The sequence below is a fragment of the Schistocerca gregaria genome, chromosome 7 (genome assembly GCF_023897955.1).
Source record: "Schistocerca gregaria isolate iqSchGreg1 chromosome 7, iqSchGreg1.2, whole genome shotgun sequence".
NCBI lineage: Eukaryota > Metazoa > Arthropoda > Insecta > Orthoptera > Acrididae > Schistocerca > Schistocerca gregaria.
The window spans coordinates 181,256,629-181,276,898 of record NC_064926.1 but is presented as its reverse complement, the minus strand read 5'-3'; the positions used below and the strand labels follow the sequence as shown (position 1 = coordinate 181,276,898).

At 41.3% G+C, this 20,270-nt stretch overlaps 1 protein-coding gene across 1 annotated transcript in view; it reads right to left on the bottom strand.

Annotated features, from left to right (window-relative positions):
* The window catches only part of LOC126281222 (O-acyltransferase like protein-like), a 289,646-nt gene that overhangs the window by 202,269 nt on the left and 67,107 nt on the right, over positions 1–20,270 (bottom strand). The window contains exon 2 of the mRNA XM_049979974.1: positions 17,349–17,530. Within this exon, the coding sequence (XP_049835931.1) occupies positions 17,349–17,530 (182 nt within the window). The remainder of the gene's footprint in view (positions 1–17,348; positions 17,531–20,270) is intronic.

Here is a 20,270-nt window from a genome sequence, read left to right as displayed (position 1 = left end):
CAACAGTGTCCCTAATTTGCTGGGAAGTGGCGGTGCGGTCCCCTACGGCACTGCGTAGGATCCTACGGTCTTGGCGTGCATCCGTGCGTCGCTGCGGTCCGGTCCCAGGTCGACGGGCACGTGCACCTTCCGCCGACCACTGGCGACAACATCGATGTACTGTGGAGACCTCACGCCCCACGTGTTGAGCAATTCGGCGGTACGTCCACCCGGCCTCCCGCGTGCCCACTATACGCCATCGCTCAAAGTCCGTCAACTGCACATACGGTTCACGTCCACGCTGTCGCGGCATGCTACCATTGTTAAAGACTGCGATGGAGCTCCGTATCCCACGGCAAACTGGCTGACACTGACGGCGGCGGTGCACAAATGCTGCGCAGCTAGCGCCATTCGACGGCCAACCCCGTGGTTCCTGGTGTGTCCGCTGTGCCGTGCGTGTGATCATTGCTTGTACAGCCCTCTCACAGTGTCCGGAGCAAGAATGGTGGGTCTGACACACCGGTGTCAATGTGTTCTTTTTTCCATTTCCAGGAGTGTATTTTTGGCCGGGTAATGAAATTTCAGTTCCACGCCGCTTTCCATAATGGTGAACACGAAACTGGGTTAGAACAGCTACCAAGAATTCAAACGCTAATGCCGCGAACATGATTCTGATGATAAACGTTTGAGTACTAAATCATCACACCGGCATAAAGGAGGATACGCGACAGCACGACCAGCTCTAATCCCTTTGTGTGTCTCTGGAAATTGTAGCATAAGAATATCTAATGATGAATATAATGGTGAACAAAACATGATACTGAACTAGGCATATATTTACGTTATTTTCTACATCCGTCGGTGATTTTCGAATATAGTGTTTTTCTTTTCCTTACTGGCTTTTAGGTCCCTAGCCACACAGTGCTCTACATATAGTTTGTAATCTATAGTACCTACTTCCTTTTAAATGGAGTGATGATTCATACCAATTGGTCACACGTTTGTTGCAAAATTTTGACATTATCGCTGTCTTCAACCTTCCGATTAAGAGTGCATTTGGTTAAGTGATTGCATGTTTTAAATATGCGTTTATTCTGCATGGAACTGAAAGGTGGTGATATTCTGTGCCAGTACCTAGATTACTCACCTACAGTAGCAAAAAAGGGGTCGCCAATATTGGACGTCAATATCTATTATGGAAAAACATCATTTTCTTATACCTTCATGTGCTCTGTGCTACTATCTAAACTATTGTGATAAACAGTGGGATCGCAGGCTGGTAACAGTCCTCTATACCATCAATTGTCGTTCTAAAGCCGTCTAAAATCTGACGATGACAAATGTTTCCATTTCTTGGCTTTCAGCTTGCTATATTTGAAACGCAGCTGCTTCACGTTTCCTTTCATAAGCACCGCTGTCGGCCAGGGCAGTTGATCTCATCTTAAGTAATATGGATATGTGCATGGAACTAAACATTTCGCAACCTACTGTATACTGTCTAGTAGAAGACATTTCATACTAATACTGATTTCCTCCTCTCCTACTCCATTTACATATGATAGGATAGATTGGTGCACTAATACTCGAATGCGATTCTCATGAGATGTAATAGATGCCACAGATCCTTACTATTTCTTCGTTTAGGTTATTCAGTATCGTGACTACCTACTCCCTTACTTTATGAGATATAGGTAAACTACTATAAATACACTCATGACGAAATCTAGGTAAAAGATTGTAATTTTTGCTCTGTGCCAGCGTTTCACTGTTTGCTCACAGTCATTTTGTAACAAAAATAAACAAAACTCTGTCTTTAAAAATGTGTCAAATTTATGTCATCGTCACTTAAACATGAGCGTGCATCTTCTAATAAAATGGTTTCTACCGTATTATCATATAAAGTATACACATTGAAAATGTGGCAAACTGCAATCACTAAGCTAGAGACTGATGTGTGTCAGGAAAGCTGTACACCACCTGAAGACGTATTAAGGATACTTGATCCGGTTTCACTGGCCAGAAGGATTAGCGTCACGATCTTAGACCTCTTTACTGACGATGGAACTGGCTACTGATCACAACTTCGTATCCACTATGCCCGGCCACTCATTCTCACAGACTCATTGCGAACTTTCTCATCCATGAATTTGCGGCTCACAGAATGTACCCCACATTGTGTGGGGTACACACCCCCTTGTCTGCCGTAGCGGCTGCCTCTTTCTCACGAAGTTCCACACGCACCACTCAACAGTAGAATGAACTTTTTTCCCTGCCCCTGCAACTGTAAAATATCATTCTGGATATTCTAAATTATTTTATCTCACGGGTACAGATTTTGGAACAGGGTGTCAAGTGAATCGGAACACATTATGAATTACAGCCTCTCCTCGTATCTAAGCTGATCCACAACGCTTTGAATAGCATAGAGTTAAGCATGAAACACTCGAATCAGATTGGGGGACGAATTCTGAGGATACGGTCGGCAAAAACGATGGAATAATTAGTAGTATCCTGATTGAACCCGTAACCATATGACAGTTAATAACAGGTAGGTACTTACAACTTATAGAAAATTGTTTCGAAATCTTCAGTGAACAGTTAGATGCACTCCAGGCATCATGTATGCTGTTTTTCAATAACGAGAGTTGTGCTTTGCCTCAATGCTGCCTCGGTTTATTAACATAGTGCACAACCACAGTCATCAAATACTATTAGCTTCGGTGCATAAGTTCGTAGGGCTTTTTTTGGTATTAAAGTTGCGAAAGGTTTATTTATTATTCGCCATTTTTTTATTCGTTGATCACTGTTACTATTTGAGTTTACATATTATCATATTCTCATCTGGCGGTAGTGAGTGGAGCTCTGGACAGTAGAAAATGGAGTGTAAACTCGAGATATTGGAACATTTCCGACATGTTGCTGTGTTTCAGTTCAATAGAGCAACTGACGCAGCCAGAAACATTTGCGCCGTTTATGGGGATAATGGAACTGGACAGAGAAATGCGAGAAAATGATTTTCTCGTTATAAGGAAGATGGTTTTGGCATTAGTACTCTCAATGTTCAGGCAGACTTTTGGGTTTGTATGAAGATCGTTAAAACGAATTATCAACAACAATCAATTATACTTCAGAACTTACAGATGTGATGAACAGTGACGTGCGACACTTTCTTGCATTGGGGAAGGTTAAAATGTCGGGTGTACGGGTACTGCATACTGTAAGACAAAACCACAAAAATCAGCGGGTGCAATTGGCTGCTGAATAACACCGACGCTTCCTATCCCGAGTCTTTACTAGTGATAACAAATGGCGTCTTTATGCTAACATAAGGAAAACAAAGAAATAGTTGAGTCCAAACAAAGTACCAACCCCAGTACAGAGACCTGGGAGCATCTACAGAAGATAGTATTATGCGACTGACGGAACAGCCACGATGTGCTGTGCTACGAATTGTTTCCTCCTCGTGTAAAAGTCAGTGCTGACATTTATTGTCAACAATTGTGACGTCTTGCAGACGCAGTCCGAGAACAACTACCAAGAAGATTACGTGATGTGATGGTACTCCAGGATAATGCCCTCCCGCATTCTGCTAGACTGACAAAAAACAATATGCAAGAGTTGGGTTGGGAAGTCACTCTGCAGCCACCTCTTTCACCTGATCTTGCGCCGTCACATTTTCATCTTTCCTGCTACCTATGGAACAACCTTCAAGGAACTTCCTTTACAGACGAAAATGCATCCCGAACAGGGCTCGACGAATTTTTCGCCTCAACTCCACCGTGATTTCTATACTCGTGGTTTCTGTAAGTTATTCCACCGCTGGGAGATTCTTGTAAATAATCAAGGAGAATATATTACTGACGACTATAGTCTCAGTTAAGCGTACCTGTTGTGATTGTTAAACTCATGGAAAAACGCAACGAACTTTTGCCCCAGCTCAATATTGTTCTGATATGTAAAGAGCGATTTTGTACTTCGTGGACGATTCCTGTAAAATCGTTGTAAGTGTGTCCCAGGAAAGGCAAATGGCGGCTGAAGCGTCTTGAGTATGAATCCTTGTTTGGCCACAAGGATCCTTCATCGAGCACATAAAAGCGACTCACCTGCCGTCGTATTAAAGAGCGGCATAAGTAAGACCCTGTACTGCTTGTTCATACGAACGACTCCTTACATTTTAACTGCCTGCAACAGCAGCACAATGGACGTTAAACTGCCGTCGTAACTAGCTGTTCAGCTAAATGCATGACCACGAACTAAATGTACGCCACGAGAAAGTGCTGCTCATGGGTAACAGTGTGTAGCTTAAGGTATCCTTACAGGGAATTAAGCACGCATCACGAGAATTTATAGGTAAATGAGGCTATCATTCCGGCGGGTGATACAGCCAGAGCTGAAGGAGTGAAGGATGGGCGTGGCTGTGGTTACGAAACGGGGGCAGAGGGGCCGGATCTATTCACGCCATCCGTGCCTCACGCCTCTAGTGAGGTGGCTTCGATTGGTGTCAAGTCAGCCCTCGTGACGCGACCAGAACAAAGAGTGCCGGGGTCTCAGCCTCGAGAGCGCCTATAAGGTCGAAGGCCCGCGACATCGACTTATGTCGCCTCTTCTTTTCTGCTAGAGGCTTCTCGTGCGTGCTTCCCCAGATGAACAGCGTGATGATGACGGATATTCTTTATTCTTGCTTTTGTTCTTAAAACCAATAGAGGCGGTATTCGAGGATATTTTCTGAGTATCTTGGTGTAAGGCACTTTTGGTCAGCAGTTGTACTTTCCAGACGCGTAAAATAATTACAATTTCTGCACACAGTTACGAGCGTAGTAACTGTAGATCAAAGTAAGAGAAGCGTGTAAAAGAATTATTTTATGGAAACTTTTCGACGTAATCACCGTGCGATCCAGGCATTTGTCGCGCCTCTGGGCAACTTTCCGATACCCTCTTCATGAAATGTCACCGATGTGGAACTGAAATGAGAGGTGACTTTCTCTAGATGTTCCACGTTAGACTGCAAGCCCTGTCCTAGCCACACTTCTTCAGTTCATAGCAGGGATGGAAGTCATTCGGCGTACTATAAGGCTGGTGATGGAAAATTTCGCCCTGAAATTACTCAAGGAGCCGTAATTTCAGAAGCCAGCGTGCCTCGGTTTTTAATTGCTTTACGTTCATTCTTTCGTAAAATTTCTGCCGCACTATTCCCTTCTGCTTCAAGAAAACCAATATTGATATTAATGAAAAAGAAACTGTTAGGACATGGCTAAGATTTGTCATTCTCTCTGTTTTTCTCACACCTATAACTTACTTCACACAAAGTTACCTATTTATCCCCATGTTCGCAGCAACATAACGAACACGTTACTCTCATAGTTTCTAAACTTTAATTTTTATGTTGTTCATAATTATTATTCAACTGATATTAGTTTGAAGATATCAGACCTGCAATTGAAATATTCCAGCGTATGTTACACGCCTATTTATTGCGAAAAATAAATGACACTGACAAATTTCAATCGGTTAACCAGTTAAATTGTACTGATTTGCAGGGTTAACTACCATCTCGTTGATATGAATCATATAATTTTGCATGTAAATATAAATACTCTAATATTGTGTTGCTCTAAATTCTTAGAATAGCCGTAAAGTCCTTGTCTGATATTTGTTTCCAGTCTCACTTGGTAAATTTACTCTTCGAACAAGGATGTAGCCAAAGGGGGGAGGTTACGCCCCCCCCCCCCTCCGCTTAAATCAAAAGATATTAACAGCAAACAAAAAGGGTTTCCGTTTGAGGACGTTGCCGCTTTGTATATGCAACCTAGCGCTACTCCGATGTTGGTATAGAAGCACCGACAGGAGGGCGAGTGATTGGTGTGGCATTCGTGTCTTTCGTAAGGGCATGAAGTAAATGCGGAGATGTGAAGTGTGGCGACGATGTTACCAAATACGCCGAAACAGGACCAGCGTACTGTTATTCATTTCTTGGCTGCCGACGAACAGATACTGGTGGACATCCACTAGATGTATGGGGCAGCATGTCTGTCGGAAAGCAAGGACTAATGCGAAAAGGATAACGTACGTCCCCACACCGCAAATGTCATAACGCAGAAGTTAAGACAACTCGAGTGGGAGACAATCGAGCAACCCCTTTCAGCCATTGTCCCTCCCCATGCAGCTATCACACCTTCGGTCCCTGAAAGAAAAGGCTTTGAAGATTCGATGATTGCCTTCGGACGGGGATGTACAGTAGGCAGTTACGGACTTCTTCAAGCAGCAGTACACGGTGTTTTACCAAACGGGCGTCATGAGCCTGATGATTGCCTCAATGCTCACAGTGATTTTGCCTGAATGCCATACAAATTCTGGAATATACGGCCTTCGAACGGAAACTTTTACATCGCCCCTTAAATTCCGATTTCAGTCATATGACGGAAAAGTTGTAAGCAGTATCGGTAGTCAACAAGGCCAACGACAGACTGAAGCTACCTGCTATCGCCTATTCCTACTTCACACGAGATCAACTATTCTACATTGTTGCCCTTACTTAAGTTCAATTGTTGTTTTGTTATGTGATGTTTGCGGTTCTAATAGTTTCTAATTACGGATACGTTAGCAATATGAAAGATCAGGAAACCCGATATTGATGCGTCCACTGCCCTTATGATGACTTACAAATATTATAGCCTAATTACCTATCTACACCAGTTTAATGTTGGAACCGCCCCCCCCCCCCCCTCTTCGGGATTTGCAATATTTCAATATTGCACAATGCAGCGGAGCGGTAGAGATCATTACCGATAATAGTAAATTAAAATCATTGGATTTTCTGTGTCGCAGAAAAATCGCGTTGATGAACAAAAATGTCGCCCAAACGGCGATGGTTGCATTTCTCCAAAATATTGGCTCAAAATTATATAATTATTGGCAAAATATCCTCCAGTTTCATCAACAGGACAGTACTGAATTATGAAAACCAGTTCCGATACGGAACGAAGGGGAGAGTTTTGTGGAGAGTGGAAGGGTTATCTGATTTTTCAATGAGCTGCTTGAATTCGTCCGAGCCAACTGCACCCCGCAACCCCTCATCTGCAATACTATAATAAATGAAGCCACGAATTCCCTGCAAAACTAAACCTTAATAATGCACGCATTAATGCCGTATCAGATGATGAAATATGTACAGTTAAAGGAAACACATGAAGCGTCAGAAGTTGCAACGTATTTTACGTCATTTGGAAACAATGTAACAACAGTTTTTCCTAGAGTTCCACGGAGCAGGATAGTTCTGCGCCTTGAGGCACTGAGCTAATAATACCTTAATTGGGAGGTGAAATGGCTCGAATCCATCTGCCAGAATCCTTGAAAAAGATTTTTTGTGGTTTCCCATCTTCAGGTTAGGAAATATTCCGTGATTAGTCCCTTACTATAAGCCATAGTCAGTGATCATTATTTTCTACTGTGTGTCAGTGCACAAAGAAGATTCTCTTGCTGAAAGGCTATATATAATTTCTTCAAGTTTTACTAAAGAACGATGATCTACTTGAAATGTCTTATTGTTAGTATCTTCAGGGCAGTAAGTCTAACCCACACAAAAATAATTTATTTTTAAATAAACATCATATAAAAGTGCGTCAGAACAGAGAGCCAAACGTTTTTAAATAACATCATCTAAAAGTTTATTTATAAATGCGGGAGAGTTGTGACGGTAGGTTTCACTATTCCAAGGACATTACGAATAAGATATATAAAGGCAACGTTGTTGTACATCGGAGAGCAGTTTCAAAGGCAGTATAACCATATTATCATGGGTAGATACAAACTCTTTAGTGAAGTCGCACACATTAAAAGGCCAGAGGCCTTGTCAAAAGCGGTAACACGTCAGATTACCAAAATTAAGTGCTATCGAGACTGGCTAGCACCTGGGCGGTGGACAATCCGGTTCTACAGAGCGCTGTTGGCAAGTGGGGTGCACTCAATCCCTGTGAGGCCAATTGAGGAGCTAATTGTTTGTGACGTAGCGACTCCGGTTACGGAAAATAACAACATCTGGGAGAGCTGTGTGCTGACTACATGCCCCTCCATATCCGCAATTAGTGATGCCTTTGGGCTGAGGATGACAGAGTGGTCGGTCGGTCCCGTTGGGCCTTGAGAAGCCGGTTAGGACGGAGTAATACATTTGAAGTCTGGCTGAAATAAATGCGGGAATCAGTATCGAGAACCCAGAACCGAAGATCATAGTATTTGTATACTCCGTTCTGTTCTGTAAATAAATTTTGTTGCCATAGTTTCAAGTTGAGTGTCGAAATAATAATTAAAAAAATTGTCACTTAAGAAAACTGAGGAACTTGGGATGTGCTGAAAACGTTATGAGTTGGTTGCAGATAAGTCGTAAATTTAAATTTAAGTTTGTAGCAGGAGAAATATAGCTATTCTCAAACGAGATATGAATCAATTTAACTTTGAAACTTATTGAACCCAGCGTTAAGACTCTTCTGCTCAGCACCAGCAAATCTTATATGAGAAAGCTGATCTGTGTTTTGTTGGCAAAGAGGCAGTGCAGTACATTCGAGTTTTAATTCGTTTGCCAATAGAGTGAAGCCATCATGTTCCCAAATAATGGAAAAATTAACTGAATATTTCGATACATGTTATACTTTTCTAAGAAAAGCCTCTCATGATTAATTTTATAGATGAAATACTATTTGTATGAAGGTCTCCTGATAGCAAATTATGTACATAAAATTAATAAATAAACATGTGTGTTTTAGCATAAAATGAAAAACGTGAGCCTTTTTAGTGTCTTCCTTAACAAAATGAACCCTCGATTTGACAAATTCCTGGCTACGTTCTTGCTCTGGAAACATGAGGGTGGAAAAATTTCTATTTTTCGTGGTCTCTGTATCAAAAATCTAAAAGTTTAATGTATTCTGTAATAGTATTCTCATATTATAATTTTGAAATGGAGGCTGATGATCTATGGCCTTACTGTATTCCTACGTTGGGTTTCATTACTGACGCAGTATTCTTACTGTGGTTTTCCGTCTACTGTCTCAGCGTGATACCTCTCGCCTTCATAATATCCCGAAATTCTGGTTTGTCTACGCGGTCAAAAACCTCAGAATAAGCAATGAACTGAATGGTACGTCTTTATTAAACCTGTCATTCTTCTGAAGGTTGTATGCAAATAAAAACTTATCGTAACTAAGAACCAATATTTCTTTCCGACATTATATCTCTGCTGTATATCTCAATTGGGTAATTATTAGCTTCACATGTAACTTTGCATACCAATGCAGCATATTTATTTCTCCGAAATTCTCTCATATTTTTTGTCGCGTTTCCTCCTGATTACTTGAAATTGGGCATTCCATCGCTGGTTAACAATATGCAGAAATGTATGTTTAGCATTTACTGCTACGCGAAAAGTAAATTGTGAAGCAAATGACGTATGCCTTAGTGCTTCTTCTTTACACTTCTCTAACGCTTACTCTAAATCCCGAAACACGAATCCATCAGCTTCTGTTGGTATCGTATATCTTTCAGCAACTGCACATTCGCGACTCAGGTAAGGCTACCCCAGACAGTTTGTATTGACGGGAAAACCACGATCTGTTAAATCTTCAGTTTAGTCAACAGGCAAACGAGCACACTCTCAAGGTCAGTTCAACTATCGGGGGAATGCCATAAGACTTATCTGAGTGCCATTAGGAAATCTAATATGTCCCTCGAAGACAAACAGATTACGTTCTTCGGTACTGCTCAAACGGGGATAGGATGTCTGGTAATCTAAAGTACTCTGCCGAAGGGGCGCGAACAAAAAAAAAAAAATACACGGAACTGTTGTGCAGCCCAAGACGTCAGTCTTGGTACTAATGAAGGAGTGTAGAAGTAGGTTAACCGCATACATAAACAGTAATGAGATGGATGTTAACGCTACAACCTTAGAGCAAAACATCGTCTTAATTGCGTGTCACCGAGACAAGTGAAAAATTGCCATTATGCAAATTTTAGACAGGCGTTTCCTCACTGTCATAGCGGAGGTAATTTCATTCCCCATTTAATTGATGCGCCATCGCTGGAATGTGCAACATACGTCATTATTCAGCAGACGTCATTATGTCACATTCGGTCAGGACAATTTGGGTATAAAATATGTAAGAGCACTACAGTGTAGACCACTTAAACTGAGAACTCTTCCCAGGAATGGGGATATAATAAGGTTTATTTTACTTTAAAGAAGAGCAAAATCAAAGTTCATCTTATGATAAGATTTTCAGCTTCTGTGTATACACTGCGTGGTTGGGTAACAATGTACGAATTAAAACTACGGAACCACTGGTCGCATAATTTCAGATAGTCGCTCTTAACTTCAGCGGTATATGTTGTCCCACTTTTTGATACTTTAGTTAAATACACAGTTTGATACCACTCATCTAGCAGTTTTGTTTTCGCGCGATCTTCTTTCACAAAAATATACTCTTCACTGAAATTCATTAGCAGACCAGACGAGTGTCCCTCATTCACATTTTACAACAAATTACCTAGCTGGGCGCTTAACATTTATCATGTGCGATGGCATTATTAAAATATAGTTTGTGTTTTTTCAATAACTATGCAATCGATAATACCTGTTCACTACTGCAGTTCAGCCATTCCGTAACGAGAGACAATAACTATGTTAAAAAATTGAATAAGCTTTCGCGGTAATTGTCCATTGAAGGAACTGAAAGCGAAAACTCTGCAGGAAATATATGAACCAAACTTAACAAAAATGCTCATCGGAAAGACAGATCCAGTGTAGAGAAATACTTAAATAATGTTTGGAAAACGTAGGAGAGAGAGAGTGGAAAGTAGGAAGAGATACGTATCTATTTGGAGAATATGGAAGATAAGCACTATAGTCAAAATGTTCAGTGGTTTGAAAGACTTGCAATCGATGAAGACGGATGGTACAGATAAAAGAGATGAATGCAACAAAAAGATTATTTAAGTTACTGTGTAACATCTGTGTCTGTGGAGACATACAATCAGACTGTAAGAACAATACCACCCACGTAATCTCGAAGATGGGAAGAGCAGATAAGTGCAAGAACTGTCATACAATCAGATGACATCTATTGCACAGCAATTTCTGGCTAGAATACCATACAAAAGTACAGAAAATGAATCTGACCATCAGATATTCCAAGACGTTTCCTATGACGGAACACTTCGAGAATTCTGGTACACTGATGGAACACCTTGTATATTTTAAGGTTAATAAAATTAATAAAATTCTGAAAAATGAGGACAACAAGTTTTATTCAGTAATTACGTCAATTTTAAATTTTAACTTGTAAGACAGACATCATAACAAATTTAAAAATATTTAACAAATCAATGTTGTTAATAGGGTTTCGTGGAGCACATACTCACTTTCAGCAGGACATCAATGCTTCATGGGACAATTTGGGAAAAGCTGTTTTAGATGATTATCATCTAAGCTTTTGGAACGTTGAAGTCAGCAGACAGGAAGCGCCAACAACTGAATTAGAGATTTAACAAAAAAGACCTACTTTCACAGGATTTGTCTGTCTAAAACGAACATAAAGTGGTGCACGATATTTGTAACCCTGGGGCAAACAGGTATGCGTTATAGTGAATATGCAACATACATAATAATGAAAAATCGAGAATGATAGAGCAAGAAGGAAGACATCAGCTTAAAAAAAAAGCATGTATGGAAGCGGTATTATCTTTCTTTGTTTCTATTAAACTTGTGCAGCATAAAAGGTGTGAATGAAACAAAAAAAAAAAAAAAGAAAGAAAGAAAAGAAAAGGAAAGAAAAGAAAAGAAAAACAGCAAATCATAATTCAGGATGACAGTATGCCCATGATATCAGAACAGATATTTCCGATAAACTAAAACGTTTATTTAGGAAACAATGAATGGACGCAGTGTAGGAAATTTGCTGTATTATAACAAGTCGTGATAGACGATAAGAGAACATAAGAAGCAGGGCATCATAAAAAAGAAAGCACTGGAAAAACGATGCTCGGTCCTGAGATAATTTCCATGAAGTTCCTGAAGGAGGGAAATAAGAAACGGATAATATTTTCAACGTTTCGAAATTCAGTGAACAGTAGTACAACTAATTCTCAACTGATGGCTGAATTGACAAGTGCTAATGTGGGGGTTATGAGTCACTGGAACTAATATCGCAGTTTCAGTATCCTCTCCAGCAACTTTTCGACGGTTCCTTTTTCGCGGTTGTACAGTTTGCTCGGTGAAGAACTGCCGAATAACCCGAAAAAAACTGCGCGTCATTGCACCTTGTGTGGAAAATGTTGAGTGGAAAGGGTTACAGTCCTGCCACTTTATCCATCAGTGTAAACATCATTTCATTTCTGTTTTCTATCGTAACAGCCTGCGTTGTAACTAATAAAGCTGTCAGGTTACGAAGGAACGTAGTTCACAAATGAGAGACGATGGGCAATCAGTGGGATGAAGTCAAATAGTGAATGAATGAACGAACGAATGACTGTTTCAGAACAGAGAAAACTGCAACAGACAGAGTTGTTTCCCCACCCACGTTTTGATTCAATGCAATTATCTCGAGATAATGCCATTTCGGAGCATGGTTGCGCCATTTGTCGTTTATAGTGCCATCTATCGTGACAATACAAAATGTTAGATACAATCGTTACGTATTTTATCTCGCAGAATCCGAATCTGCAATAAAAACTGGACGTTACTATTTAAAGTTTGGAAGTTAGCTCACGTCCCACCCCTTGCGGCCGAGGCATGAGGTCCAACATCGCCAGATAGCACTTTTTACAAACAATTTGATACATATTTTTCCGTTTTTTATTCATACAAAAGATGTATTTTGCTCTCTAAAAATAAAAAGCTCGTCCTGTATATCCATTCAGCCAGTTGGATGATTAATATTTACTAACTTCCAATGACATCCTTTACCGGGTAAAGACCACCTGCAAACTATTCCATACATTATACTCTTCAGCGACAAGCGCCAGTTCTGTTCCTGTAACGTTCGTAGGGCAGTTGTCCAGGTCTTCCCTAATTTCGTGGAAAACAGAGAGGACTTACCTTGTCCATTTTACGTTCCTTCGCTTTACTATCTATACCGTTCATCGGTGCTCACGTTCTTGTTATAAGTCTCAAAATATTACTTCCACGAAATTTGAACTTGTGAAATGGAGACACTAATCGTTAGAGACAAAATTTTTTGTACGAGTATTTTGTCTTCTCCTTATTCAGAAGCAGTTGTCAGACGGACACAGCAAGAAACGAGTCTCAGCAGTATTTTCAAGCAAAATAAGTTCCCAACAACATTATTGTTTCTAAACATGGATTTTTCTTTCCGATTTGTGTACAGATATAAGCCCACGATGGCTGAAGGTCATAATTAGTAGCCGGCTTTTGCTACGACAGCGATGGAGTATAACAGTTCAGTCACTCATGGCAAGTGTGAAAACGACGCGTACTCTGAAAGTTTCGCCATTTTGACGGTAGAGATTAAAATACAGCGGCAAGATGTTAGTGAATATTGTTAGTCACCCGTAGCGGTACCTAAAGGTATACAGCAATTTCCAGACTGAATTAATCACTATGAAGTAGAGTGGAAGCTGTACAGAAATTTCATGGTACACTAAAACCAGTTTTTGAACAAGTACTGTAACTCGGATCCTTGTCTTTCATCTTGAATGCGTCGTATTCCTTCCAGTAATGTTAGTGCAGCACGGTATGCAGGAGCGCTTCTGTACAGCTCGTTAAGTAGAGGAGACGTAGTTACAGAAGTGAAGCTATGAGGACATTACATGGGCCGTGCATGGATAACATAGATGGTAAGACCACTATTCGTGAAAGGAAAAGTTCAGGGCTCAGATGCCTCGCCGGTACACATTTATAATCACACAAAAAGTTTCTAAGCAGAGCTTTGGCTGCAGAGTACTAGAGATAGCGTTTACGAAGCGCAGCTCGGCATGTATTCCTATTATAGGTCTTCCCATGTGCAATTCTTCATACTTTTTACTATAATGCTCAGGTTTCGCAGTACCGTATTCTGCGTTAATACAGTGTATCGAGGTAAACATGTGGAACATTAACAGCAGTTATATCGCTGTCTTCCACTTTTATAAAGCTTTTTACAAAAATATTAACGGAAGGACACCGTTATAGTTAGGAAAATCAGTCCTACAAATAGGAAAATTGTAAAAGTTAAAACGATAAATCATCCAGAGCATACTCTACTTTCATCTACTGAGAAACTTTTTACAATATTTTCACATGACTGTCGCAGTACGTTAACAGTTCCCCAGAGCTTCCACTTCAAGTGTAATGTTCATTTTCGACTCAAGCCACAAATTGTGTTCTACAAACCGCGGTTGTCATGTGGTTTCCATTCCCAAGAGTTAGGCATTTTAACTGCACCATCATAATACATATATTGGCTAATGAAATTCTTCGTAAATAATCCATCACAGTGATGTTCACAGCCACAGCATCATAGCGAAAAATTTCCTTCCTTGCCCTTCATTAAAGCTGTCAGTGGCTGAGAAAGAACTTCAATATCTAGTAAATAATTTCTTTGATCATTTGCCGAGTAACATAATATGCCAAACAGGAGCAAAGCCAGTTTTAAATACAACCTAAAGTTATTTCTTCTGGGAAACTACTTCTGTTACATGTAGTAATTTCTATTCAAAAACTGGTAGCCTGTTCATTAATTTCAACACTAACCATTTATATGTATCCAGAAACCTAACTCGTACGACGTCATTTTGGTAAAAGAGTCGTTGAAATGTAATATGGAGAATGTCATTGATAAATCCATCAATGGATATGTAAGACAGCGCTCAGTTCCATCAAAATGTCGCGTCTATTTAACAATCGCTCATCTGGAATCCAAACAATATACAGCGCGCCCCGGGAGGAATAGTCAATATTCACTAATCTGACGGTAACGATCATTCAAAGCAGAAAACTCTACTAAACACAGATTCTAAAATGTAGACCTTGAGAGATATGTTCTACATTATCGAAGGTGAACAAGTGCACATATCTCTTCTAGCGAAAAGGTGCACAGTGCTTTAAGATATGTACCCTAGAGCCCATATTCTTTAGAAACTATTTTCCTTGTTTTGGTTCACACAATCTATTCCCAAAGTATGGAAAGCAAAAACTTTCAATACAAAAGATCTGTTTCATAATACCAAACATGAAGAAATACTCGAAGCTTTTAAGGTATGCATTTTAGAGCCCATGATTATCAGATAATTTTCTTCCAGTGCTGCTTCCTATCAGACACCTTTATATTAATCATTTCTCCTGGGAAACCCCGTATTTGGTCGCCGGAAACACCAACTCTATCATGCCGTTTCTCTCCGTTTTCTGAGATGAAATGGTTCTACGACATGATTCCCCGTGCCAACGGCAACAATTTTCCATACAACCGATACAAAGAATGACCCACATTTCAGAATACTTCCTGAGGCACATATATCTCAGATCTGACCCAATTAAAAACCCATTTCGCAAACTTGCGCTTCGTATTCGTTGTGTAAATTCTCTGGCAAGCATTCTTCAACAACTTTGAGAACTGCGTTCGAGGACAGTTCTCAGGACTCTATTTACTAATACGAAAAGCAATTAAAGGCCTTGGCCGCAATCGGGAAAGATTGAAATCAACGAGGAAAGTTGAAAACTTATGTCGGGCCGCGATTCGAGCCCAGGTTTTCTGTTTACTAAAGGAGATGCTAAGACCAACGAGCCATCCGGACACTGTGATTGTTTGAAACTGTCAGATCCAAAGTTTCAACCTATCCACGCACTACAAATGTAATGCCGCTTGCCCATTATGCTCGTTACTCGTGATGTTTCGCCGACTCCCAATAATCGGTGAAATGACGATAGTAACGTAGATAGTGAGCAAGGGGTACTACATTTGTGCTTTGTGCATAGGTTCAGGATTTGGGGCTGTCATAAGGTGTATAGCTGCAAATGACCACAGTGATCGGATGGATCGGTGGTCAGAGCGTCTGCCTTGATAAGCAGAATACCCAGGAACGAATCTCGCCCCGACACAAATTTTAAACTGCCTCCATTGATTTCAATCAGATCCCGCTTGCGGTCTGTAATTTCTTTATGTATAGTTTCTTAATAGCTGCCTGATCAAAAATAGTGTTTGTTCTTTCGGACATATATGAAGCGCCAGTTTTGCTTATTGACAAATCCATCCAAATGAAAGTGGGCTTCGTCGCTAAACCAAACCATATTCGCATCAAAGTTTTGTTCGTCAATTCGGTGGACAAAAGCGTTGGCGAAACACAACCCTCGTTCCGTGATCTGGGGCTAAATGGCTGATGGGTTAGTTCTGCATGGGAAGAGATGCATGTCTTCATCAGCAATTTGTGGCAGAGTATCCTGGTTGATTCCCACCTGTTGTGCAGCTTGTCTGATGGATTTTCTGCGGCTGGTTTGAAACACAGCAAGTGTCTCCATGATTACAGGCGATTTTTATGGCCGGCATTCGCACCACTGTCAACACGAACACTAACCGTTCTCTCAGACTTGCGAATCAAGTTGTCGATTGCTAGGACACTTCCACTGGTTGTCTTCAACTTGATCGCAAACTTCCTTTGAGCTGCAGTTGGGCTGTTATTGCTCGCTTAGTAGGCCTCCACAAGCGCTATACGCTCAGGCATGCTGTAGTGTGACAGTATCACTAACAAATGGCCGACAACAAGGCACGTGCGCATGCGCATACAAATTCCCATCATGCCTCGCTGCCAACCGTGCAGTTTTAACACCGTAACGCAAACCGTTCAGATGTTATAACGAACTGATTTCATATAGTTCAATAATAGTCACCCTATAAATTTTATTCCAGATTTTAGAAAGTGGTCGTTAATATCGGGCGATACTACGTACTCTCCTCAGGATACAGACAAGTATTTCTTTGTTGCTGATAGAAATGTGAGGTAAAACGTAATACTATCGCAGACAGGAGGCTGTGCATACCGTTACCATTTAATCACAAGATGATTCTAGTGATAGAACAGGGACTGTGTAAGTAGCGAAATTGGTCCAAAACTTTCGTTGAGCAGTTTGTGCCAGCGTTAATTCGTAGCGTAGCGTAGGGAAGAAATATGTTTGTAACTGCTAAAAGGAAAAAATAGTCCTTTGAGCTGCATAAGCGAGCGGCAACGTCCAGTCTTGTCTAGCAATGGCTGCGAGTGGTCTGCAGTAAAGGAGCGTACAGACGAAAATAACCACGGAATTGCTGTGCCGCGTGAATCAATTAGCTAACTGCTTGATTATTGCAAGAGACGCAGAGTCCCATTGACTGTTCAGTGTACTTATCTACGGCATGCCTTACCCTGACGTGGTGCCACGCTGAACAACGCTGCCCCTGACAGGGCGGCAGCCCTTCTGGCGGGGTCAGCGTGACGTGAGCCAGGCAGTAGCGGCCGCGGGCGGCGAGCACGCACTCGTCGAAGTCTCCCAGCTGCGTGGGGTTCGTCAGCACTCCGGAGCCCAACTTGGCACTCGCGTCCACCACTGCAACAAGCAAGCAAGAGTACAGTATTAAATTTGAACTTGATTTTGGGGCATAAATGGTATGGAATTTATTATAGAGAGCTGCGCCTCTGACAGAAGTTATGACTCAACCCGGCTGGGCGCAGAGCCGAACAGAGCTCTGATGACAGAAACGGGTACGTCACTCTGTGATGCATTAACTGTATTATCAGAGTCGAACAGGGCGCGAGGGGTGGAGGATTGTGCTTACTGCGTCTTTGGTGTCCTCAATAAGGCCAGAGGGTCATTGTAACTGCTTAGCAGCCTTCATGGACTGGCTACGTGTTTCCTTAGCTGTGGAATGGTGAGCGGCGGTGCTCTGTAACTATAAGTGCGGCTTGGTGGTGGAACATCGTGAACCAGAAATATTTGGCCTGTTTTGTTCTTCGTCTCCATCTTAGAGTTTTGGGAAACCTCTCAAAACCCTGCCATGCGTAATGTACATAACGCTTTCCCTGGCAGTCTGGATAATCTCTGGAGCCCATAGCTTCTTGTGGCGCCTCCATGAAGCCCACATCCATTTCAAACACTCCCAGGGGTTCGGGTGGTAGAATGTGATTTGGATTTTAAAAGACACCTCGAGTGGCTAGTCCACTGGAGACGTAAGCGAATGTCTTAAGAAAGATTGAGGGTAACAGATCACTTCCTCTAAAAGTTAACGTTTTTATCGTAGTTAGTGCATGAATAGTTTATTTAAAAACTGTCAAAATTATACATAAATAAATTTCTAGATGGACTTTCGCGACAGCTTAAATCAATCAAGATGTTTTATAACTGTACACCCCTGGTCGAGACGATGAAAGCTTGCCAGGTAAACAAACCATTAAATGTCGAATCACTATAAAGTACACCATGAACAGTGAGCTGCACATTGTGTTACACAGCTATGATATTTCAGCATATTACGTACATCGTTTCCAAAATGATGGGAAAGCGAAGGTAGGTACAGGCAATGGTTCGAAAATGAACGCAGACGTTCGAAACTTATACTTTATAAGCAACTGTGACAAAAATTGAGTAAACAAGAAACAGCATAATGTTGTTCAGGTAGCCTCGTTACAGTCCCAAAACTCTAAGCTGGAGACGAAACACAAACCAGGCCAAATATTTCTGGTTCAAAACTGCCAGAACATGCAACCTTAGTTCTGTCTGAAGGATCAAACGATGGCCAAAGTATCGACAGTATGGATGTCGATTTTTGCTTCACAGGACCAGCAAATCCCCTACCCAGCCCCCTCTCTACTATGCCATGTCAGATATCCTTAGAAACGACTGGGAAAAAGGCAGAGATAAACCTCACTGCTAAGATGGCTTCCATATTATTCAGGACATGAATGGGATCAGGTCACATGGGGAGGAGCTGCGGCTATTATCTCAGGAGATACCAATGTGTATCTGTTTTTAGGGCACATATTTCAAATTAAGAAAAAATGTGAGGATTGGATGCTCATGTTGGTAATTTAGAAATGGTAAGGGGCTTCATTTTCTCTCGTTAAGGTGGTTCTTGTTGGAGGACAGGAATTGGGGTATGGTGTAGCCCATTGTACATGCGCTGCACCATTTTCATTTGGCGAGCACTATATTTGGGAATTAAGTTTAAACGAATGTGGTCGAAATAGATATTATCATGAATTGTCTGTGTACCAAAAGCTATTTATTGCAGGATGTGGGATCTTTTAAATGGAGGGATGTTCCGGAAACCCAACCTTACAAAACGGATAACATTTTCAAAGGTGTTTAGAGGGGAGAGGAAGTTGTTAGAAGCAAGTGACCTAACAGCTATAGATAGGGGGATGATGACTTCACGATTTACGGGAAGGTCTTTGTATTTATATTTTTTTTGGAGTGGGTTCGATGAGCCTGGCCGCATGTACCGGAGGTAGGTCGGTATGCCAGATTTTGGCATACTGGAGAAGATTATATTGATTTCAAGGGGTGTGACTGATTTGAAGAGAATTATTAACTGCTCGCTTTAGAACGGTGGTTTCACAATTTAAGAGAGGTGAGATTTTATATGTATTTATAGGAGTAGGTTGGATGAGCCTGGTGAGAAGCGTTGCATATAGATCGAGATCTTAGGTTTTTGCACTGCTTGTAAAGGTGATGTTTCGTGCTGTGGCATATGGTTCCGAGTCCTTCAGTTCAGTGTCGAAAAAAATGCAACTCCCTCAAGTATGTGTTTTGTGATACCAGAGTGTGGTATGGGCACACTGAGAGGTAGCAGTGTTATTTATGTGCTACTGATTAATTTTTCACAATGATAGGTGATCAGATGGTGCTACGGAGGTCTGTAGCTTCAGCCTCTGGTTTGACACTGTAGTTAGTAACTGTACTGAGTTTAGAAGTGAGTACATAAGACTGTTGAAAAACTTAGGCTTTGTGTACCTTCAGGAAGCTGGATTGTACATATAAACAGATTGCTGAACATACTGGTCACGGTACTTCGGTGATATCTTTGCTTACAACAGGGATCTGTTGAACTTTCCCACACTCATTTGCTCACGGGGTAGCTACGCAGTCTCGGGTGCCTTGCCAGTGTCCGCGCAACTCCTCCCCGTCGGAGGTTCGAGTCCTCCCTTGCGTATGTGCGTTGGTCCTTAGCGTGAGTTAGTTTAAGTTAGGTTAAGTAGTGTGTAAGCCTAGGAAACGATGACCTCAGCAGTTTGATCCCATAGAAAGTTACCACACGACCACACTCAAGACCAGATGCTGGAAGCACAAG